At 43.0% G+C, this 23,936-nt stretch overlaps 1 protein-coding gene across 2 annotated transcripts in view; it reads left to right on the top strand.

Annotated features, from left to right (window-relative positions):
• Positions 1-23,936, top strand: part of TLN2 (talin 2) — a 346,512-nt gene that overhangs the window by 254,243 nt on the left and 68,333 nt on the right. For both annotated transcript variants that reach the window (XM_049772980.1, XM_049772979.1), the window contains exons 28-36: positions 6,411-6,619; positions 7,828-7,947; positions 8,569-8,766; positions 9,763-9,902; positions 15,886-15,979; positions 17,840-17,929; positions 20,351-20,473; positions 21,229-21,372; positions 23,271-23,432. In XM_049772980.1, the coding sequence (XP_049628937.1) occupies positions 6,411-6,619; positions 7,828-7,947; positions 8,569-8,766; positions 9,763-9,902; positions 15,886-15,979; positions 17,840-17,929; positions 20,351-20,473; positions 21,229-21,372; positions 23,271-23,432 (1,280 nt within the window). The remainder of the gene's footprint in view (positions 1-6,410; positions 6,620-7,827; positions 7,948-8,568; positions 8,767-9,762; positions 9,903-15,885; positions 15,980-17,839; positions 17,930-20,350; positions 20,474-21,228; positions 21,373-23,270; positions 23,433-23,936) is intronic.

The raw sequence follows: 23,936 nt of genomic DNA, 5'->3' as shown, positions 1-23,936 counted from the left end.
TTCATTTTTTGTTTCTTTATCATCTATCACTGAATAAAATCATATGGTATGTCTTTCTCTGATATATTTCACTTAACCTAATTCCTTTGAGATCCATTCAAATTGCTGCAAATGACAGGATTTCATCTTTGTAGCTTAGTGGTATTCCTCTGTGTCCATTGATCATGTTTTTATCGGTTTATTGATGGACTCTTGTGGTGTACTTTTTATCTCTGGTAACTGGAAATATGAATATGGGGTTAATGTGCCTCTCCAAATTAAATTTTTCATGTTCTTTGGCAAAATCAGAAGTGGAATAACTCAGCTCTATGTACTTTTCTATTTTTGAATTTTGAGGAATCTCTATATTATTACTATACCAATTTACATTCCAATGTTTCTAGTTCCTCTATTGGGAGGTTGATCTGTTTATCTGCTAATTACTACCAAAGTGACACAATAATCCTCAAATTACCTGAAAATTGTTTGTTTGGCCAATCCAGTTTCAATCCCCAGCATCCTATATGCCTGAACCCACCAGGAGTGATCACTGAGCACAGAGCCAGAAATAAACCCTGAGCATCACCAGGTGTGGTCCCAAAATGAAATAAAAACAAATTATATTTGTTACTTTGAAAGATAAAAAGAGCATCATGTGATAAAAAAAAGTGTTCTAACAGAGAATAATTGAATACTTGCATTAATAAGAATGTACAATTTTTTCCTAATGAGTTGTTTGAGAAATTTGCCGAGTGGAATTTGCACCTGATCAGGGTTTGCATTATTTTAGAGTTTGTTTAGCCTTCAAAGGAAAAGCACACATGAATCCAATCTTTCCAAAGCACAGGATCTAGGCTCAATTTAAGTTTTGAGGAATTCTGCACATATCTGAAATCTTGCCAGAAAAATGTGTTGATGATGCAATGCCTCTCCAGCAGAGCCAGAAAACTGCTTTACAAGTTTCATCATCTGGTACTGATAACATCCAGAATGACACACTGTCCATTGGGTGTCTGAAAACAGCCTGGCAGTAGCACCATTTAGCTTTGGCAGGCACTAAAAACATGGCTGAAGGATGAAAGCAACAGATACAAAGTCCCAAAGGTGATAGAGATAACAACTAAGCACATGGACTAAGAAAGGGCAGTTGGAAAAGCAAGGAAGTGAAGAGTACAGATAAGCCTGAAAGGTGGGAGATAGTGCAACAGGGAGAGTACCATGCCTTGCATATAGCTGATCCAGGTTTAATTCCTAGCACAACATGTGGTTTCCTGAGCACTCCCAGGAGTGACCTCTGAGCATAGAGCCAGGAGTAAACCATGAGCACCACTAGGGTAATCTAAACACTAAAACAAAAATTATTGGCAAGGTAGGTTAGGCCAGATACTAAAGGGCATCCTAAAGTAGATCAAAGTATTTTTAACGTACAACCACGTTAAAATACTGAAGTGTTTTCATCTGTGGATACAATTTCAATTGCTGATAGACAGGTTTTCCCTACACATGGGTCAAGAGGAAGTCAAGTCAGGGGTAGTAGAACAATAGAAAAGCTGCTGTGATTTTACTCATCAGACCTGAAAGTGGTCTGTAGTGGGGATAGAGAGGAAAGTTAGAAGCAAAAACCTTGCAGTTGTGGGAGCTGCCTAGATATTGGTGGGGTTGAGGGGAATGAGAGGAGCACGCACAGCACTCACTTCTTGACCTTGGTAGTAAAATAGGAGTCCTGAATCATTATAGTGGCCACACAGATCCCGGAGTTTAACATTCAATTAGGGGATCTAGGTTCAACTTGGGGTTCAAGGTTCAACTTGCCATGTTTGAAGCATCCGTGGGCTATTCCCAGTAGGCAGCTAGATAATTAACTGAAGATTTCAGCAGAGAAATCTGGGCTGCAGACAAAGATTGTAAATATATCTAAAAAGATAAAGACCGAAACTGTGGATGTAGATTGTTTGCTAAAAGGTGGGTTAAAATGAGCAACGGCTTAATTAGCTGTAATCTGGAGGAATTTATATATTTCAAGCAAGAAATTATGGGGAATCATAGGAAGCCATATCCTATCTATCAAGTTGGGTCCCAGACAGGAAGCAGGAGGGAGCTAGGAGCTGAATCAGTACCTAAAGTCACCTGAATGAGGCTGTGAAATAGCCAAGGTCCCTGTTCTCTTGGAGGAATTTCAGGAAAGTTACAGACTAGATCAAAAACATGGAGAGAATGCCTAGATCAGGGGTCTCAAACTCACGGCCCGCAGGCCTTTTGCGGCCCTCCATACATTTTGTGGCCCGCGGCCGGCCTTCAAATATCGCAGTATTTGCGATTATTTGCTTACCGAATAATTGCAATACAAATCGCATTAGTAAGAAAAAAATCGCATTAAACATTCGCATACCCGAGCAGTTCCGTTCGGGGTATGCAAATGTTTAATGCGATTTTTTATTGCGAATATTTGGTAAGCGAAATCCTTTATGCGGCCCTGCCTCACCCCGACTTTGCCTCCTGCGGCCTCCAGGTAAACTGAGTTTGAGACCCCTGGCCTAGATGTTCCAACCCCTGGGTCTTGGCTCCCTTGTCAGCCTTTGAAGTGTGTGAAATACTCAGAAATTCAATGTTCACTGCTAACTTTGGTCAACACAGTCTTCAAAATATATTTCTTCTGGGGTCTGAGTGATAGCACAGCAATAAGGTGTTTGCCTTTCATGCATCTGATCCAGGATGGACCTCAGTTCGATCCCCTGTGTCCCATATGGCCTACCAAGCCAAGAGCAATTTCTAAGTGCATAGCTAGAAGTAACCAAAATATATATATATTTATATATATAAATATATGTTATATATGTAATCATATATCTATATTATAATTATTATCTATATTATATTTTATATATAATTATATTATATCTATAATTATTATCTTTATTATAATTATACCTATATAATTATATATATATTATATATAAATATATATATATGTTTCTTCTTAGCTCCAAATAGTTAAGTAGACACAACCCTTTATCAGGTGTTTTGGGACAGATGAAAAGTTCCTGTCACAATTGATGTTTGCCTTGTATGTTTTCTGTATAGTCTAATGCTAGCCACACACACTTGTCATGAATTCTGGTGGAGAATGACTACTATGATCAAGAGTTTGACTCTTATCTTCCATCTCTGATGTGTTTTCTTATGACTCTATAATTGTAGTTGAAGGCCCAGATAGGTACAAACTGTGGCAGTAATTTGTGCCTTCTGCAAAGTGGTTTTTGCAATAGTGATTTTCTATCATGTTTCCCACATGGGTTTCAGCACTCTTGACTGAAGGGATGATTTTGTGGCATTTTCTGGGAGACCTCACCCTGATGAATCTCATTTTACCACTAACTATATGTCATAAACTCAAGCTGCCCAAGGATGCCACTGGTTTCCCCCCAGGCCCCTGATGGCCTTGTTTGAATGATGTGGCTCTCCTGATGTAGAGAGATAAATCCTTAAAAAGGGTCCTTGAAGTACCTTACTCGTTTTGATGTCTCCTCAGCAGAAAACACGGGATAAGCAAATTTAGATATCTGGCACTCAGCTCTTCTGGTTATTGCCTTTTTAAAAATAACCATGTCTATAAAACAATTTCCACAAAATGATTTTTTTTTGCACATAAATGACATTTGTCGCTGAATATGTGACATATTATTTCCCACCAAAACCTTACTGCTTCAAAAGGAAATAGATTCAAGAGCTCACAGATAAATTGGAAGACAAAAGGGAGGTGCAATTTTTTAATGGTTAGGGGAAAGCAAAGCCCAAAGGAAAAAGGTGGTAGTCCGGGCCCTGTTACTTATCCTCCAGACCAGAGAGGCTAAAATTTCTTCCTCCTCTGGAACTCTCTAAGAAATAACCTCATTCAACCATGCACCAGAAACCTTGTCTTCATGTGAAAAGTCCGTTTTCCTCTACTTGTTTCTCTACTTCACTTGACTTTCTTTTCCTTTATGCTTTCAATTGTGGGCTTCACTCCCATCAAAAAACACTTTCAAATGCCTTCATTAGAGGGGCTGGAATGATAGCACAGCCATAGGGTGGTTGCCTTGCTCATGGCTGCCCAGGATAGATCTGGGTTCGATCCTCGGCGTCCCATATGGTCCCCTGAGCCAGGAGCAATTTCTGAGCACATTTCCAGGAGCATTGCAAGGAGTAACCCCTGAGCATCACCGGGTGTGGCCCAAAAATAAGAAACAAAAATCCTTCATTTGACACATGCTTCCCAGGAACTTGTGGTATGCAATGGACTGGCTGGCCTGGAATCAGCCTTAATAAGACTGTTAAACTTTGTTCCAGCTATGGGGTACACTGTTAACAAATGGGAAGGTCATGCTGCAGATTCGACCTGGTTGGTGGACCTGGGGCTTCTCCTGCTCTTCAGCCTGACATAGATCTCAGTTTTAAGGAAGAGAGATCCTCTGTTGGTGCTGTATCCTCAGCTGAGGTAGCAAGTATCCCAGCCACCACCAACCCTGTCCAGAGACTGTTCAACTCACAATTATAGAAAAATCACCTCAGACTTTCAGGAGAAGAGGAAATTGGTTATCATGGGTTTTTTTTTCACCTGGGTGTTATGCTTCATCAAGATCTCCTCACAGCTGTCCCAAATGACTGTGCAGAGAGTTGGGACACTAGATTAAGTAAGCCCTGATCTAGCTGTGATGCTCTTTCTGGGAGTGAGCTCTCCATGACCCTCAGTTCTAGACCTGGCAATAAAATGGTCTAGTTTGCTATGAGATTTGAAGTCAGCTCTTCTGTGGTTCCAGGTTTCTCAGATATTTCTTCTGTGTGCTCTGGGATCTCTAATCTTCCCACTCTTTTGGTCTATTTCTATCCCAAACTGCCAAGGAGAAGGACCCCATTTATTTCACACAAGGTGGCACTATAGTTCTTAAAAGCTACTTGACAGTCATCATAAGTCTCCAGATCTCATCATTTCTGGAAGCTGAGCAAGGCACTTCATAGAGGCACAGTGTGTGCCCCAGGTGTGTGGCACTGTGCCCAGTGTTATTATGCATCAAGATAAGGGAAGTGAACTGTGGTGAGAAGCAATTACATGCTGGCTTAGATGAGATGAAGTTCTGGCATTAACAAGTGTTGACCCTGATGGAGATCATCTGGATTCCTTATACTTGATTGTGGCATGGATCACGGTAGTAACATTTTGGAGGTTTTGTAGTTATCCTCTAAAATAGAATACAGTTGAATGTTGCTTAAAGGAAAATGAATCCCTAGATAACTTTTATTTATTTATTTAGTTATTTATTTTTTGGTTTTTGGGCACACCCAGTGGTGCTCAAGGGTTACTCCTGGCTATCTGCTCAGAAATAGCTCCTGGCAGGCACAGGGGACCACCGGGATTTAAACCAACCACCTTAGGTTTTAGATCAGCTGCTTGCAAGGCAGACACCACTGTGCTATCTCTTCGGCCCCTTAGATAACTTTTATTAGAGTGTGTACTCACCCAAACCAAAGTGATGCACACAACTGCCCATCTAGGCTATGTGCTGTGGCCTCTATAGGCCACCATTGTAAATGTGGCACATTGTTGGCCAAAACTCTCCTAAGGAATGAATGGTTGCAGATGCTTCATCCTGGCCCAGAGAACAATTCCATATGCCTACATACATGCCTAGACAAGAACTCTAGTTTTATACATAATATCCCAAACAGAAAACAACTCAAATGTCCACCCACAGCGTTAAGCATGAGTGAATGCTGATGTATTTACATGATGGAATAAGAAGGGAATGAATACACATCAACTTGAAAGGGGAGAAACATCAGATAGTTGAGAATCTACGCTGTGTGGTCCCATCTCTGGAATTCAAGGATGGGGAAGCCTGATCTAAGGCTGGTAGACATGGCAAGTGTGATTGATTTGGGGTGAGAGGCTGGGAAAGGGCACAGGTGTTGGGATGTGCTATCTCCACCTACATAGCTGATGCCTGGGTGTGTGCCCAGATGAAGAGTCCCTGAGCATGACATTTTTGTGTGTCAATTACTCCACCAGTTAGAAAAAAATCATGAAGAAAAATGGATTTGAACAACCTTCTACAATCCCAGAATTCCATTTCTGTACTGCAAGTACAGAATACATAATGCACTTGTATTTTATGTCTAGGAATATGGAGACAAAGGAAATGGGGAAGCAATGGAGAAAACAGCTTGCAACATTGCATTTATTGCAAGTCTCTCTTGAATCAACTTAGATCCAGTTGTGCAGGGTATTTTTTAGAAGTTTTTTATTATATTTATAAAAAAATAATTGGAGCCCACCAATGCCATACACTCATGTGTTTCTTTTCTTTTATAGAAGGCTCTGGGCTAGCGACTTTTCTCAAATAAAAGCCAGTTCTTAAATGGAACCTAATAAGAAATTTGGTGCACTTTTACCCCAGGGGTAGCTGCTAGAGAGACGGCTCAAGCGCTAAAAACTCTGGCCCAGGCTGCTCGAGGTGTGGCTGCATCCACAAGTGACCCAGCAGCTGCTCACGCAATGCTTGATTCGGCTCGAGATGTGATGGAGGGCTCAGCCATGCTTATCCAGGAAGCCAAACAGGCCCTAATTGCACCAGGTGATGCTGAGAGTCAGCAGAGATTGGCTCAGGTGAGTCCTATGGGTTTTGCCTGGTGTCAGATCACCACCCTTTCCTGGTATGAGTCCTGGCATTTAGAAAGTATTTCTAGAATCTTCCACTTGGAAGGTCCTACCAGTACTGGCCATACCAGCTCCCACTTTTCATTTCATAAGTCTTTCTATGGAACCTACATTCATGTTAGTGAGAGCTGATTATTCACAACTATTGAGTGTGGAGTCTTGTATAAGAGTCCCACTCAAGAGCTTTAGGTAACAGAATACATCATATTTCTTGGGTTCATGCTCTAGCCTCATCCTCTTCCTAGCCTAGGAAGTCAGGTAGAAATATGTATATCAGTTGCTCCAAGTTTTACACTCTGTTTCTTCATCACCTCTCTAGATAGACCTTTGATTACTGAGTGAATCCAGATGTCTAGATTCCATTTAGCAAAATGAAGAGCCAGGAAGGAGGTAGTTTCTATGAAAAAAAAAATAGTCCCTTTCCTGGACCTAGCACTTCAACTGTAGATACTGAGGTGTACAAGCAGAGAAACTACTTCAAGGGAAGAGTGTGGGCAGTTCTGCATGAGTCTGCAAGAGCTCAAAGTAGTTCATCTGCCCCTGAGAAGGGCAGGATGAGGGTTGAGGGCAGTATGTACAGAGATGCATAGAAATTTATAGAATCCATAGGTAAGCAGAACACACATAGCAATTCAGCATGCACAGTGATCTAGAGCACACACAGCAATCCAGAGCATGCAATTTTCCAGTCACACACACACACACACACACACACACACACACACACACACACACACACACACACACATATCCAGAGTATGCGCAGTGATCCATAGCACACTAAGTGATTCAAAGCATACCAGGGATCACTCTCCCTAGGTGCCCTCCGTGGCTTCACCAGATGGATTTATTTCTTTTTCTCTTGGTGTTCAGTATCTTTGCTTTCACATCTGACATAATATTGAATATTGGAGCTGAAGCACCTGACTTAGTTCTCTTAGAGAAACAAGTGGAATGTGCTTTCCTGCTGGGGCTGATCCTTTACCTAGACATCATGTTCATCCTGGGTAGAAGGGCAGTGGTGCTTGACTCCCAGCCAGTAGCCCTAGAGGGTCTTATTTAGAGTAGAAATAATATCAGGTATACTCTGGCACCATGTTTCCCCTCCAGACCCCTTGGCACTTCTTCATGGCCCTTCTCTCATGCTTTTGACACAGGTGGCTAAAGCAGTCTCACATTCCCTCAACAACTGTGTAAACTGCCTCCCTGGACAGAAGGATGTGGATGTGGCCCTAAAGAGCATTGGGGAATCCAGCAAGAAGCTGTTGGTGGACTCGGTAAGCAGGGCCAGATAGGGATGGTTCAAGAGCTCCCAGGTGGGGCCTAGATGCAGCCATAGTCATCTAGCTCCTCAACCAATGACTCTTCTCATTCTCCTACCATATGAATATTTCCAGTTGAATTTTTTGAGGTCTCATGTGGCTCTGGTCTTCAGGGGGTCATCACAGTGGAGAACAGGAATACACCCATAGCAGGATACACCCATAGCTTTATTACCAGGGCTGCCTAGAAGGTAACAGGCTAGGAGGGATCCATGTGTTTCTGGCTTGAGAGGGCTATTCTTCCTTGTATTATGAGCCCTCTCCTGGGTAGGATTTTTTCCCCTTGCCCAGTGCCTGTTCTCTTGACTGCCAATTGGCAGTGTAGGCCCTGGGCCAAATAGACTGTGGCTGTGTATCTGGAGCATACATGACCTCATCATCCTCTGTTGAGGACTTGTCAACAAGCTCCACTGTGAACCACACCATAAGTAGGTAGATCTTGGGGTTGTATGGCAGAAATGGGTTTAGGATTCAAGAGTCAATATGCTTTTAGGTACAGAAGGTGAAACTTTAGTGTTTCCCAAGCCTGCCTATACTCCTCTGCAAGGAGCTTTCCCACTTCTCTATTCCCTGCAGCTGCCACCCAGCACGAAGCCTTTCCAGGAAGCCCAAAGCGAGCTCAACCAAGCAGCTGCTGATCTGAATCAGTCCGCAGGGGAGGTGGTCCATGCTACCCGGGGCCAGAGCGGAGAGCTGGCAGCGGCTTCTGGGAAGTTCAGTGATGATTTTGATGAATTCCTTGATGCTGGTATTGAGATGGCTGGCCAAGCACAGGTGGGTGTGATGGCTGGGACCCTCAGCTCTGTGCTAAGAAACTAGCCCCATCATGGAGGCTAATTGAGACAAGCAGAGTTGGGAGCCCATTGACAGGGGTCAGAGAAACTTTCTCCCAGGCTTGGAAGTTCCATGACCTCATAGGAAAGGCAGTCCCAGCGATGCTGTCAGCTTGAATGCAGCTCTTGGGGAAGAAAGTAGCTTTTCTTTCTACCCTTCAGTAGCTTTCAGCCTCTGAGCAGCTTTTTGGAGAGAGTCTAAAGAAGGAAAGAGGGTGGTAGCAAAGGGAATTCTGCATCTGAATGTGGTCCCATATAGGAAAACATGGGCATTTGTGGTCCACTTGCAGAGACTGGCTCGTGGTAAGCACTGGTGGTTAAACATTCCCTCCTGCAGATGTGCAGATAAGCTTTGGGGGAGCCTAACCTGTCTGGCCTCAGCTTGCAGGACTGTTTTTCCCTCATAACCTGTAACTCCTGGAAGATAAATGCAGGGCAATTTTTGCCCATTCATTTGCAGATTCTCATGTCTCAGAAGTCAGACAAGTGAGATGGAGTTCTTCCTCAGGTCAGGAAACTTGGAGATGGTGGCTAGAAACTTCAGCTCAGAACTGGTGGTTCAGGCCAGGCTGAGATTTGAGCTCCTGAGCAAAATGCTGGGCTTATGACATGCACTGCTGCATGCTGGCACTTGCTCATTCTCACTTCTCTGCCGCTGAAATGTCTTTGATGGCCTCTACTACTCAAGCAGCTCTGTTTGAGGCTGGTCTGCATACAGATGGATTTCTCTTCCTTACATGCACCTCACTTTGGTCATCTCTTTTGGGAAATGGCAGATCTTGGTTAGTCTCTATACTCTAGGCATCTGTAGAGTTGTTAGGCTAAATGCAAGTTACATGGAGAACATGTTTCATTTCTGAGTGCTGTTCCCTCATTTCTGAGGGCTTCCAACGGAGTGTACAGTCCTGACTCACTCTACCTGCTTTGGACCTTTTAGACGAAAGAAGACCAGATCCAGGTGATTGGGAACCTCAAGAATATTTCCATGGCATCCAGCAAGCTGTTGTTGGCTGCTAAGTCTCTCTCTGTAGATCCAGGAGCCCCCAACGCGAAAAATCTCCTGGCTGCAGCTGCAAGGTAAGTGCAGGGGAAATATATTTTCTTTTTAAAACATAAAAGTTTTAATAGCAAGAGTGATAGCACAGGGGTAGGGTATTTTCCTTGCACACAGCTGACCTAGAATGGACCTGAGTTCGATCCCTGGCATCCTATATAGTTCCCTGAGCCTGCCAGGAGTGACTTCTTTTTTTTAAGGAGCAACTTCTGAGCGTAGAGCCAGGAGTAACCCCTGAGCACTGCCAGGTGTGGCCCCCAAAAAACAAAAAAAAATTAATTTAATTTAATAGCTTAGTTTTAAATTTTTACTTAGAAGATATGAAGGGTGAGCCTGTCAAAATAGTACAATGGGTAGGGTACTTGCCTTGCATGCACCCACCCTGAATTCATTCCCCAGCATCCCTTAGGATCCCCAAAGAATTGCCAGGAGTAATTCCCAAGTGCAGAGCCAGGAGTAACCCCTGTCAGCCCAAAAACCTAAAAAGAGAAAGAGAAAAAAAGAGATACATGTTCAAGAGAAAATATGGACTTTTCCAGAGCAGAAAATGGCAAAATGATTTCTTACATGAGTGGATGATGCCAGTATTTGATAAATCTGCCTGACGATTCCCTTCTACTGAAGGAAGAATCACAGAGGAATCCAGTGTCATAGAGACTCTGGCATTTTTATTCAAATGCTCATGTCCCTATTTAAATCTGTATTATCATTGAGATGTATAGTCCCCACTGATTTAGCATTATCATAATAGTGTTGTCTATTTCAGACAGTGACAATAGCACATGTTTGCTGTGATAGAAGTCCCAAAGTATAGAAAAGCAAAATATTGCCCCATTCCACCCAGCATTTTTTTGAATCTTTACTATATGCTTGTTTACTGTCATTAGCATGTCAAATCTGTGGAAGTCACCATGTTTCTTTGACATATGTTAAAGGACTTTAATTTAGAATATGAATGGGCTTTCGGAAGGGGAGATCATTTGTGAAAACATTAGTCTTTGGAAGACACCAATGTCTTTCTCCCCTAATGCTTTCACTAAAGTGGGAGGGATCCCATTTCTGCTGGAGTATCATTGTGGCAGGTTTTGTTTGCTGACCAAACCAATGTGTTGTGAGGGGATGTGAGGATCTGAGTATAATCCCAAGAGTCACTACTTGCAGCCCTTCTTTCCTCCTCCTCAGCCCAGAGAGCAGGCATTTATAAGCCTGTGCAGTGCACCTGTGCTCTTGGCATTTCTTGATGTCAGCTAAAGGGAGAGTGACAGCAGTGAGGGAGAAAATGTAGGATGTATATTGTGCTTCCAGAGTGGGGAGATGCCTCATACTCTGTAGTAGTGGAAACCCAAGACTGGCAGTGTCTTTGATACAATTGGGGGTACTTCTGCCTGTTTGAAGAAGACAGTTGGTTTTCAAGAGGGCACTGAGTGATGTCCTTTCTGAAAGGGGGAGATAGATGGAATAAACATGAGAACCTTCAACTGATTGCATCTTTTTTTTGTTTTGTTTTGTTTTGTTTTTTGGGCCACACCCGGTGACGCTCAGGGGTTACTCCTGGCTATGCGCTCAGAAGTTGCTCCTGGCTTGGGGGACCATATGGGACACCGGGGGATCGAACCGCGGTCCGTCCAAGGCTAGCGCAGGCAAGGCAGGCACCTTACCTTTAGCGCCACCGCCCGGCCCCAACTGATTGCATCTTAAACCAAACTTAAAAGTTAAGCTTTAGGGGCTGGAGCGATAGCGCAGCAATAGGGTGTTTGCCTTGCACGCGGCTGACCCTGGACGGACCTTGGTTTGATCCCCAGTGTCTCATATGATCCCCAAGCTTGTAGTGATCTCTGAGTGCATAGGCAAGAGTAATTCCTGAATGTCACCAGTTGTGGTCCCAAACCCAAAAAAACAAAAAACAAACAAAAAAAAAGTGCAGCTTTAGTTCTTTAGTTTTCATTAAGCCTAATGGTTTGGTCACTTCTCTACATCATGGTCTTGACTCTGGATAAGGCAGTGAAATTTTCAGGCATGTGAACTCAGTTGTTGCATGATTTCAGAGTTACAATTTCCTATTTAGTTTTTGTTGATTGTTTGTTGTTTGTTTGGAGCCACGCCTGGCTGTACTCAGGGCTTACTCATGATGCTGCACTCAGGGATCACTTCCAGCATTGCTTAGGGGACATTGTGGGGTGCCATGCCCACTGTCTTATTGTTCCAGCCCCAAAGGAATGTCATTCCTTTGTGAGTGGTAGAGAGGAGAAGAGTGTAATTTGACTTTTTGAAAGCAGAAAAGTAAACCAATCTCAAAGAAAGATTATAGGGCCACATGGCTCCTGGATGTCCTCAAGCCCCCTGGTGTGGATGTAGTAAAAGGATCTGGTAACATCAAAAAGGAAAACAATCTGTGTCACAGCCATCTCTCAGCAGCTAGGCAGGAAGTTCTCAGCCTTCTAGTTCCATAGCTGAGAAACATTTGGATTTCTCATGGAGCATGGCTATTGGCTGGAGTTACTGCAAAAGACTCTGGTTGCTTGTGGCTCCCTGGTGCAAGCTGTTAAGGTTAATACCCTTAGGTGGTTCCCAGCAGAAGCTCCAGCCAGTTCAGGTGAGTCAAGTTGACTCTCCTGGGAGGTCCATCAGACTGGGATGCCTCTATTCCTTCACTTACAACATTCATTCCTCATCATTGCAGGCCTGGAGAGTCAGAGCCCAGCAGACACAGAGTGTATGCCCCTGTTACCTGTGTTCATGGGTACACTCCAAGGGGCAGCTGAATCTGGGCAACCTGACATAAGCATGGAGTGCATTCAAGATGTTGTGGACATGGTCTTAGTCTTGCTTTGAAATCTTAGTACCCTGGATATGTTTTCCAAATGTAATCATGTCTTTGAGGTAGTCCAGACCCTGGTTGCAAAGTAACTTGCTTGAAAGTTACTGCTTCTGTACTCCCCCACCAGCTGCCAATAAATGTCCCTACTCCTATAAGCTATTCTGTAAAAAAGAAGCTCTCACCTTTTGTCATGGCCCAGTTTGGGAGCACAACTCAACTGCGATGATAGCATAATTAAAATAGCTTTTTCACTTTGTTTTTATGCTTATTATTTTTTACCCTAAACACCATAGATTTTCTTAATATTTTTACAATTACAAAGTTGTTCATGATTGAGTTTTAGTCATGAAATGTCCAAATACAATGTCCAATACTTATTCCTTCACCAGTGCACATTTCCTACCACTAATATCCTCAATTTGCTTCTCCCCCAAATCCCCTGCCCTCTCTTCAGCCTGGGCAGACATCATCATTATCTTTTTCTTCTTCTTTTTTCTCTTCTTCCTCTTCCTCCTCCCTCTTCTTCCTTTTTTTTTCTTTTAGATATTGTGATATGCAATATGGTTACTAAAGGAGTATCATGCATATCACTACCTCCTTTCAGTACTCAGTTCTTATCCAAAGTTATTATTTCCAACTAGTATTGTCTCTATCTCAATTCTATAGAGCTAGCAACCAGACAGCTCCAAACTTCCCCCAGAAACCTCTTAATTTAGTATTTTATCCCATCAGTAAACCACTCACCAGTTTTACAGAAACCACTTTAGCATTCTCCCTGGAATTTAGGAATGTGTTTTTTTTTTCTTTCCCTCAGCCTTGACTGCTGTATTTGAAATTCAAGGAAGCCTCTTCCTCATCAAATAATTAAGCTGATTGCTTTTGTATCTTGGCAACATTATCTGCCATCTAATTGGATATTCTAAAGAAAGCTGCAAAGCCAATTTGGCTAATAAAATGAGGCATCTTTGATATCAAGCAGCATAAATGGTTAACAGCAATATGTTCCTCCCTCTGCTCTAATTTGTCACAAGGGCCCTGTGAGCAGAATGGTTAGAAGCCCAATAGAAATTAGACCAAATAGAGGGCTCCAGAAGCAAGATCTGGCCAGACATGCTCCACAGAACACTGGGGATAGACTTGACTCTGGAATCAATCACACAGGTCTGGCTTTAAATTTTATTATTGCTTCATCCTCATTGAATTCCCAAGTGATGTTTTTCCTTTTTTCTCATTTAGCAACTACAAGAATTTTCAGAGTTATAACTTCTGGGGGTTAGAGTGATAGTACAGCAGGTAGGGAAGTTGCCTTGCACACAGCCAATCTGGATTCAATCCTCAGCATCCCATATGCACTGCCTATATATTGCCAGAAGTATTTCCTGAGTGCTGAACCTAGATGACAGCCTCAGCTATGCTCTCCTGTCTTCCATTTATTGAAATTCTATTCAAGCCCCAGATGAAAAGCGATGGGGAAACAAGACCAACAGAAAATAATTAAGTACAAATGGAAATATTTGATTCAAATGGGAACTATTACGAAGGCCTCAATTTCCTTCATAGACTTCCATGTCTCCCTCCTTAAAAGCCTTTATCATTTTTCACTCTTTATTTAAAATTAACTCAAAATGAACTGTGCTTTGTGCCAGAGAAATAGTACAGCAGGTAAGATGCTTGCCTTGCATGTGGCCAATTTGATTTCCATCCCTAGCAATGCATATGGTTCCCCTAAGTCCACGAGAAGTAATCCCTGAAAACAGCCAGTAGTAAATCCTGAGTACCTACTGGTATGACCCACATTAAAAAAAAAAAAAAAAGGAATCATTGAATCACTTCAGGATACTTCTAGAAATTACTGATTTCTAGAATTTGGTGGAAAGAAGAGTTTAAAATCACAGGCACAGGTTATTAATATGTCAATAGTGTCAATATGTCAATAGTGTGTTAAAATACGTACAATAGGGATCAGAGAGATAGTACAATAGATAAGTCACCTTGCAGGTGGTCGATCTAAGTTTGATCTCTGGAACACATGGAGTAGACCCTGAGCATTGTCAAGTGTGGTCCAACCCCCTTCCCAACACACAAACTTCCAAAGTATCCAGATTCTTTCCAAAATAACTTTGAATAGTTAAATTTATTCTTTATAGGTTACCAATAAAAAAAAGTTAAACGCTGTGAGTAGTATTTCTTTGCTAGTGAAACTTTGTTGTTAGTTCTCTTATGAATATATTGAAAAATTCAGATACTCCATTTTATGTACTTTTATTTTATTTACTTATACATTTATTTAATATATTTTAAATACATAATATATACAACTTGATTTAAATATATTTAAGGTGTATGCAAGGGCACATATTTACATTTTATGTATTATTACTTATTTCACAGATATTCTACTTTTATAATTATTAGTATTTCATTATTATTAGTATTGGATTTTCTTCAGTGCTATTCAGCACTTCAGTACTTAGAAGCTGGGGGCCAATCCTAATGGGACCAGGTACTTGGCCTGGTGTTAAAGGGTCATATGCTCAGGCATAAGGACTAGGGAGCCTGAGGATCAAACTCAACAGTGCTGAGGTGAGGACTTGTGGTAGGAGGACCCACACACATGCAACTCTAGTATTGTGAACTAACCTACACAGACTTAATCACTCTTTCTTTGTAAGAGATGCACATTCCCAGTGGTGTTCCAGGGATACTTTCAACATGGTACTCAGGAGACAGTGTGGCAGGCAGAATCTGTACCCAGCCCTTTGAGGCTCTCTTCCTTCTTAGCATACTGAATGCCCTTAGAGAGTGAATCAAATGAATAATCACGGGTCAGAGATAAAGTACCAGGAGAAAGCTCTTACTTTGCACAGCCCAGTTTCATCCCCTGCACTACGCAGGGTTCCCAAGCCCCACTAGAAGTGATCCCCAAGCACAGAGCCAAAGTAATCCTTGAGCACTATCAGGTATGGCCCTGAAACAAAATAAAAGATCTGGAGCCAGGTAGAGACCCATTCTATCTTTCTGTGATTGTGTTTCAGCTTGATGTTATTTGGTTCTTCATTGTTGAAAAATTCTCATGACGACTCAGGCCTTTACAGAAATTAATAAATTTCTGCTTCTGCAGAGCATTGGTAAAATTAGGATTGATCTTTACAAAGCAAACCCTAACCCCTTTTCTGTTTCCTCCACAGAGCTGTGACTGAGAGCATCAACCAGCTTATCACTCTGTGCACCCAGCAAGCCCCTGGCCAGAAGGAATGTGATAATGCTTTGAGGGAGCTTGAGGTAGGCCTGGAAGTGCAGTTGAGGACTGGAGAGTGTGTCCAGTCACCCAGTTCCCAACTCTGGCTTCCTTCTCCTCTGCCCTTGCCATTGCTGCACCCAAGTGTGAAGAACTTAAGAAGTACTGGTTTGGAGGACCATCCCTGCTTCCCTTTGTGTTCCAGGATGAGGGATGTTCTTTTATTCTAGACAGAAAAGGGCTAGGTACAGAGTATATGCTGAAAATGTGTAGCACTCACCTCAAATGTTGTAGAGGGCTTGGGTGCAGAAAGGAGAAGTTGAACTGCATTTCAACTAAAATGATTTTCCCACTTATCTACCTTAAACCCTGTGTGGATATCTAAAAAGAAACCCAGAAGGAAAATGTATTGCTTATCAATGATCAAGGTAAACATGGATTCTTTTCAGCCCATAAGGCACTCTGACTTATAATATCATTTAGGTGCACTGGAAACTGAGAATTCATCCACATCCATGCATATCAGCTCTATGTGGATGAGCTTGAATGTATGTGCTCGCTCACACATAAAGCAAAACTGACCAATGGAGTCACCACTGGCATAACTAGCACAATATCTTGGAAGCTCTGGGATGGCTGTAGCCCATCCCTTTCATTTTCTAAATGATTGTCCTGGGGATGGCCTGCTTGGAAAGTCACTATAGCTTTGGTAGAGATGGAGGGAAACCCAGCCTGAGTGGGCAGCCACCTCCACATGTCTCTGAGATGAGCAGCCTGTTACTAGGGGACTAAAATGTTCTGCCAGCAGTGGCCAGTGTGTGGCACAGTGGTTAGCTCCCTGCCCTATTCTGCTCTGTTTTCATTTGCAGAAGTGCCATGTGGGCTATTGCCTAAATGTTGGCCAAGGTGCAAATACACTACACTATCCCTTAATAAGGGATCCTTTTTGGAAGAATGATATCACTGCTGTCATAATGGCTATGACATTATATAGCAATGGCTGTTCTCCATGGTGTAGATGAGGGTCTTCAGGGAAAGAAATTATTTCTGTATGCTGCCCTCTTTTCTGAAGAGATTTCAGCATGTCACCAGCAGCTCCCACTATTATTTTCCAAACCATATGCCCTTCTCTCTTTTGCTGGCTGTATCTCAAGGTTGAGGCCCTGATGTCTGTCTGCTCTTGCTCAGTGCAGAGAAGCAGATGATACTGCCTGGTAATTACAACTTAAACGCTAGAAATGTTTTCAGTAACTAAGAAACAGAGTAAATAGAGATACTCTTACTTGATACCTTATGGGAACCTAAAACAGAGCAATATCTACAAGGTTAGGGCTAAAACCCAGGACCTTGCCATGCAAGGCCTGTGCTTTGCACCTAAGCATAGCACCTACCCTCCATATTCTCTGTATTTTGTATATGAAATACAAGTCACCAATCTATTAGCAGGCAGTAGGTGTGGGAGGGTGTTGGGGGTGGAAAATGTCATCCTTAAAAGGTTTTATAATTGAAATCCCAGAGTTCTTCTCATCATAAAGAAATAGGTATTTGAAATTTAAACTACCTCAAGTACTTGAGTACCCCAGTCAGATATTATGCTAATTTGTTGAGAACATGTAGCCTTGCAGTCATGTTCAGATTTCTTTAAGAAAAAAATCTCTGCCCTGTTGTGGAAATGTTTCTTTGCCTTTGATATTTAAAAATCCAAGAGCAAAGGGAAGGACTCCCCAGTCAGGTTCAGGTTGCTTAAAGCACCCCAAAAATCCTGAGTAACTTGTTTTTACCTACCAATGATCCATAATAGTGAGTGACCTTGACCGTAATTTTGTACACAGGATGCTATTGGATAGGGGCATTATACGTGGGATTTCTTGTCTTGACTTTTGGTTGGTGTTCTCCTTCTGTAGACTGTCAAGGGGATGTTGGACAACCCTAATGAACCTGTGAGTGATCTCTCATACTTTGACTGCATTGAGAGCGTGATGGAGAACTCCAAGGTACAGTCTCTGGGCCCCAGTCAGAGTTGGGTTTACTCTCACATATGGGCACAGATCAGACTTGTCTATCTCCAAGTTTCTGCTTCAGATTATCTGAACTGGGGCTCAGGTCCTGCATTTCTGGCAAGTTCCCAGATTCAGATTTGCAGCCCACAAGCCACTTGTGGAGAATTACTTTTCTGCCCTCTCACATATGTATCTTACTGTGAATTAAACTATACTCCCCCTTCACTGGGACTGAACTGCCCTGCTAAACCCGTCCCCACCATGGCTCCCATGTGGTGGTCTTTCTACTATACTCTCCCTTCACTGGGGCTGAACTGCCCTGTTAAGCCCTTCCCCACCATAGCTTCCATGTGGTGGTCTTTCTTCCATGGCCTATACATGGGATATATTCTGTAAGGGAGTGAATATGGGTGGGTGTTTGGGTGAAAGAGGGCGTGAAAGTCTAAAATACTACAATCATATGTGTTTCCCCTAAAACAAAATCTTAATACATTCTTTTTTTCCTCATGATTAATTTGATATCATGGCTGTTTGGGGGAGAAAAAATCTAAAAAGGGTTCTTAATGGAGAACACACACATTTATTTAAAGGTTGTAAGGCTGGATAGTTAGTACAGAGGATATAGCACTTGCCTTGCATGCAGCTCACCTGGGTTCAATCCAGGTACCTCATAGGGCCCCCCCCAAAACAACCAGGAGTGACTCCTGATTACAGAACCACGAGTAAGCCCTGAGCCTTCTGAAAGAATGAAAGTTGGAAAGCTGCCATCTGATTCCACTTGGAAAGAGAGGGGCATGCGTCTGCATTAGCATTAGGGAGACCACCACAGTAGCATAGGAAAAAGAACATTAGATTTGTCCATGCAACCTCCTGTTGGCCCTATGGATGGACAAAAGTAAGGCACATGCATGTCACTTACAGGATTTGGGGTTTTTGGTTTTGTTTTTGTTTTTTTGCATTGATATTTCTTTAACTTCCTCTAGGATGTAGATAGAGGTATCTTGGTTTATTTAAGAGCAATTTTTTTTACATGTTAGGCAAAGTCATCTATAGAATCTTAAAAGTGAAATTATGGAGATTGGAGAGAGTACAAAGGATAAGGCACCTGCCTTGCATGCAGCAAACTCAGGCTCAATCTCTAGCATTCATTATGGTGCCAAAGCCCTACTAGGAGTGATTCCTGACATCAGGGCCAAGAGTAACCCCAGAGAAGCTCTGTTTTGGGATTCTGCCATCCATGGCTCTAGCCTTGCTCTAATTTGGTGATCAGTTCAGGACTTGGAGTCATTGGGACTTTCAGTCATCAAACCTGAACTGATCATTAAATTGGAGCAAAGGTTTCCAGGATCACAGGGTTCTCTGCTCATCAGGTGCTTCCACTCTTCCAAGTGAAGTTCACAACCATAGCTTTCAAATACAATTTTGCCCTGGCACATAGCTAGCCCGGGTTCTATTCCTGGAATCCCATAATCTCCTGACACATCCAGGAGTGATTTCTGCTTGCAAAACCAAAGGAATTGTTTCTTCCGGAAAAATAATGGCTTAGTTTAAAGATTTTCACTTTTTTGCTTGACTAGTCCTGTGTAAATCAGATTATTTCAATCCTTTCAGCAATCATAGATAATATATTTTGCTTTCTGTCTAAGCCAGCTAGTTGACATATGTGCTTTGCATTGGGTTCTTGACTTAGCAATGTCACTCTCTCAGCAGTGGGGTGTCATAGGCAGCCTATACTCTGTGACCTTGGGAAGGAGATCTGCATTTCTGGCCTGAAGAAGCCCTGATGCCAGCAGATGCCCTGCATCTGCCCAGGGACTTCTGTAGGTGCAGATCTCTGAGGCACCTACTAGGTGCTTCTCACGGCCCTTGCAGGAATAGAGAATGGTAGAATCTCAGGAACAACTGGGGAAACTTTCTGCTACTCCTACATTTAAATTAGGTGCATTGATCTGTGTCTATTAACTTCCTCCTTGAGCTAGAGATCACCTTTGTATAAAAGAGTAATACTTTTATTATTCATTTATCTTTATGGAAGAAAAGTCATCTACTTCCTTGAAGTTTTTCTTTTGAGAGTGGGCAGATGTTGTGGGCTAGGACGACAGGAGTTGGGCTACATCCAGTGACACTCAGGCCTTACTCCTGGATCTGTGCTCAGGAATAACTCCTCATGGAGTCCATATGGGATGCCAGGCATTGAACCTGGGTAATGCATTAAGCCAAGTGCCTTACCTGCTGTATTAGCTGTATTATTTCCTAATCCTTTGAAGCTTCTCTTAATATTAAGATAAAAAGCATGGCAAATATTTCTAAATGTGTGGCCTTAGGATGGAGGGATACTGTCAGGCCTGGGCAGTGGTGGGACAGACACTGTCAGGCCCAGGATGCAGAGACATAGTCAGACCCCTTGTTTTGCAGGTCCTGGGTGAGTCCATGGCAGGGATCTCACAGAATGCCAAGACTGGGGACCTCCCTGCCTTCGGAGAGTGTGTTGGGGCAGCATCCAAAGCACTCTGTGGGCTGACAGAGGCTGCAGCCCAGGTAAGCCCTGAAGGTGGGCTCCTACTTGAATCCTTGATGCTTGAGTATACATGGGGACACAGGAGTGCCCATATAGAGAGCAGCCACTCAGAAACCAGGAGGGAGGGTGGTCCCAGCCATGTAGTCTTCCCAAGAGCAAAAGCTTGAACCCTGCAGACAAAATACTCAGCCTGAGGCATGGCCTGGTTTCTAGGTATCTATGTGGAAGAAATGGACATTATCAGACTTAATTCATGCATGGAGTCTTGATTGGCTGTAGCTTCACTCACCTAGATGTGTTTGGCCATAGCTTCAGTCTCAGTACACACAGAAGGATTTAAACAAGAAGACATTCATTTGTAGTTTTTTATCCTCTTAAAGAAAAAAATATATACTTTGCCCTTTTTATCTCTTTGCCATGAAACCCATTGGTTTTTCTTATAATTGTAAATTTTGGCATAAGCAGTAAGGCTGTATTAGGTGATAATGGAGAAATTGTAGAGAAATCCACTGGTAGGGCAGGATGCTGGTTTGAGGAACAGCAACATTATGTTCTCAGTCTTCACATACCTTGATTCATCTCTCTACACTGACTGCTAAAGAAAGCAACTTCTTGCTGAAGCTGGGAAGTCCTGTTTGTAAGGGACATAAGAATATCCTTAGCCCCATGTCCCAAGCAGCTGCTGAGTACAAAAGTGCTTCTGCACTATGGGCCCCTTATCTCAGTTTCTCCTAGGGGCCTTGACCATAGGCTGTAGCTTCTGTCTCCTTTTCAGGCTGCCTACTTGGTCGGAATCTCTGATCCAAACAGCCAGGCAGGCCACCAGGGCCTTGTGGACCCCATCCAGTTTGCCAGGGCCAACCAGGCTATCCAGATGGCATGCCAGAGCCTGGTGGACCCAGACAGCAGCCCCTCTCAGGTAAGTATAAGTGTGGGAGAGGAGGTACCTGACCTCCTGCCTTAGGTTCTGTCAGTGGGAGAGAGGGGCAGAGTAAGAATACTGTTCTCAGAACCTGCAAAGCTAGCTCAATACAGCCCTATGAGTGTTGACTGGGCTTGGGATAACAGCAAATGTGGGAAAGTAAGAGGCTTGAAAGTGCAGTGCTGGAAGGAGCAAACTCATCATAATGATTGGAGAGTGAATTGTATGTTTTTAACTTGAACCAACGTGATTGAGAATTCTATACATGATTAGACTTCATGTGTTCAGCATTCCAACCCCACACATTCCACCGAAGTGCCTTCTTCCCTTCACCATATCCCAGGATTCCACTGCTCCACTCCTCCCCACTTCTACCATTGGTAAATTTAGTTTTGTAGCCTAGCTCTCAGATTCTGTTGTGTTTGGCCATTTGTTTTTCCCTAACTAGGTTTCTTTATATCCCACATGTGAGAGATCATTCTGTGTCTGTCCCTCTCCCTTTGACTAACTTCACCCAGCTTGATACTTTCAAGATAGCAGAAAATTAAATTGTTTCATCTTTTGTTTTATCTGACTCATATCCCACTGTATATATGTACCAGTTTCTTTATCCATCATCCAGATCTTATATAAGTATTACAGTGATATTTATCAGGAATCTTGACAGTTCCAGTTCCATTCACTTTGGAGAGATTCCTGGAGAACTTTTGTTGTAGCCAGCACTAAAGGTTAACTAAGATCACCATGAGTAGAACACTCTGCCCAATGCCCTCACTCTTGGCAGGCTGATAAAGCAGCATGACCATGACTGAGCATAGTGCAGGAGCCCAGAGCAAGTGTGTGGCATGCTTGAATTAAGGATCTTGCAGCGGTGTCAGCACTAGACAGAACCCAATACTTAGGAGGGAACTTCAGAGAACTAGACAGGATGCCTGACCTTCTGTGTCATGTCAAGCACCCAGGAGACACACCATCTCACTGTCATGTTCACGAGAAGAATGCCAACTGACCCCAGTACCTCAGAAAGGACTTAGTTGCTGGCCACTGGGATGCTTATTCCAATCTTCCAGACCCAATGTCCCCATATCAGATGGCCCCTCACTCACCACTTAGAGCTATCAATTGAGCACTTAAAATGCCACCACCCCAAGCTAAACTGAGCTAGGAATGTGAAGCCCATGATGGGTTTCAGAACCTGGAATAAGGAGAAATGCTTGCACCGTCTCAGGGATGGTTTCATCTAAGCCACATGTTGCAGAGAGTTTATGAGGACAAAGAGACTGAAATAAATTGTGCTAATTACGGGCCCGGAGAGATAGCACAGCGGTGTTTGCCTTGCAAGCAGCCGATCCAGGACCTAAGGTGGTTGGTTCGAATCCCGGTGTCCCATATGGTCCCCCGTGCCTGCCAGGAGCTCTTTCTGAGTAGACAGCCAGGAGTAACTCCTGAGCACCGCCGGGTGTGGCCCAAAAACCAAAAAAAAAAAATTGTGCTAATTAATTTCTCATTTAAATTAAATTTATTTTTTTTAATTTTATTTTTAATTAAATTTAATTAAACTTAATTTCTCATGTTAAAGGTACTCAGGAAGCTTTAGCTTAGAACTGGACACACTGGAATTCTGCCCAGGCCTCAGGCAGCACCTACAGCTGGATGCCAGATTCTGATTGTCTCTCTCTCACTACCCAGCTGCTACTTTTGAGGGTGCTTTTTATTCTCTCTCACTCCTCATCTACTGCTCTCTTCTGTCCTGATATGGTCTTTTGGTAGGAAGTGAGGATGGGAGGAGATTTGTGGGTACTAGACACAAGCGTTCTAGTCACTCTGGCTCTGGAAGATTTGAGTGGAGAGGAATCCATGCGTGGAGTGCCCCCACCTAACTGCCTGCTTTCCAGGTGCTGTCTGCTGCCACCATTGTGGCCAAGCATACTTCTGCTTTGTGCAATGCCTGCCGCATCGCCTCCTCCAAGACAGCCAACCCTGTGGCCAAGAGACACTTTGTACAATCAGCCAAAGAAGTGGCCAACAGTACTGCCAACCTGGTGAAGACCATCAAGGTGGGTACAGGCACAGGCATGTGTGTCCCGTTAGGTTAGTCCGGAAGGGCCCATGGATGGCTCTACCACTGTGGCAGATATAGCAAAGTGAGAGAAAGTAAAGAGATAAGAGAGTGGAAAACTGCAATATCCATTTTCAGTTTTTCAGTTGGAAACCAGAAATTCTTTTTCATTTTTTCTTATTGTCTTTTCTGTTTTAAGCTGTTTGGAAAGTTGAATGGAGTGTTAATGGAGAGATAATACAGTGGGGCTAGGGCATTTGCCTTGCACACTTCTGACTGGGGTTTACTCAGCTTGAGTCCCAACATCCCATATGGTTCCCCAAGCCCATCAGGAGTGATCCCTGAGTGAAGAGCTAGGAGTCAGCCCTGAGCACTGCTAATTATGGCCCACAAACAAAAATAATGGTGTATTTGGTTTGAGGTAACTTGACCCTGTCATACATCCTCTCTCTCACTTTCTTTTTCCTTCCTTCCTTCCTTCCTTCCTTCCTTCCTTCCTTCC

Source organism: Suncus etruscus, chromosome 5, assembly GCF_024139225.1.
Source record: "Suncus etruscus isolate mSunEtr1 chromosome 5, mSunEtr1.pri.cur, whole genome shotgun sequence".
Lineage (NCBI taxonomy): Eukaryota > Metazoa > Chordata > Mammalia > Eulipotyphla > Soricidae > Suncus > Suncus etruscus.
The sequence above is the reverse complement of the archived record's forward strand: the minus strand, read 5'-3'. Positions and strand labels throughout refer to the sequence as shown.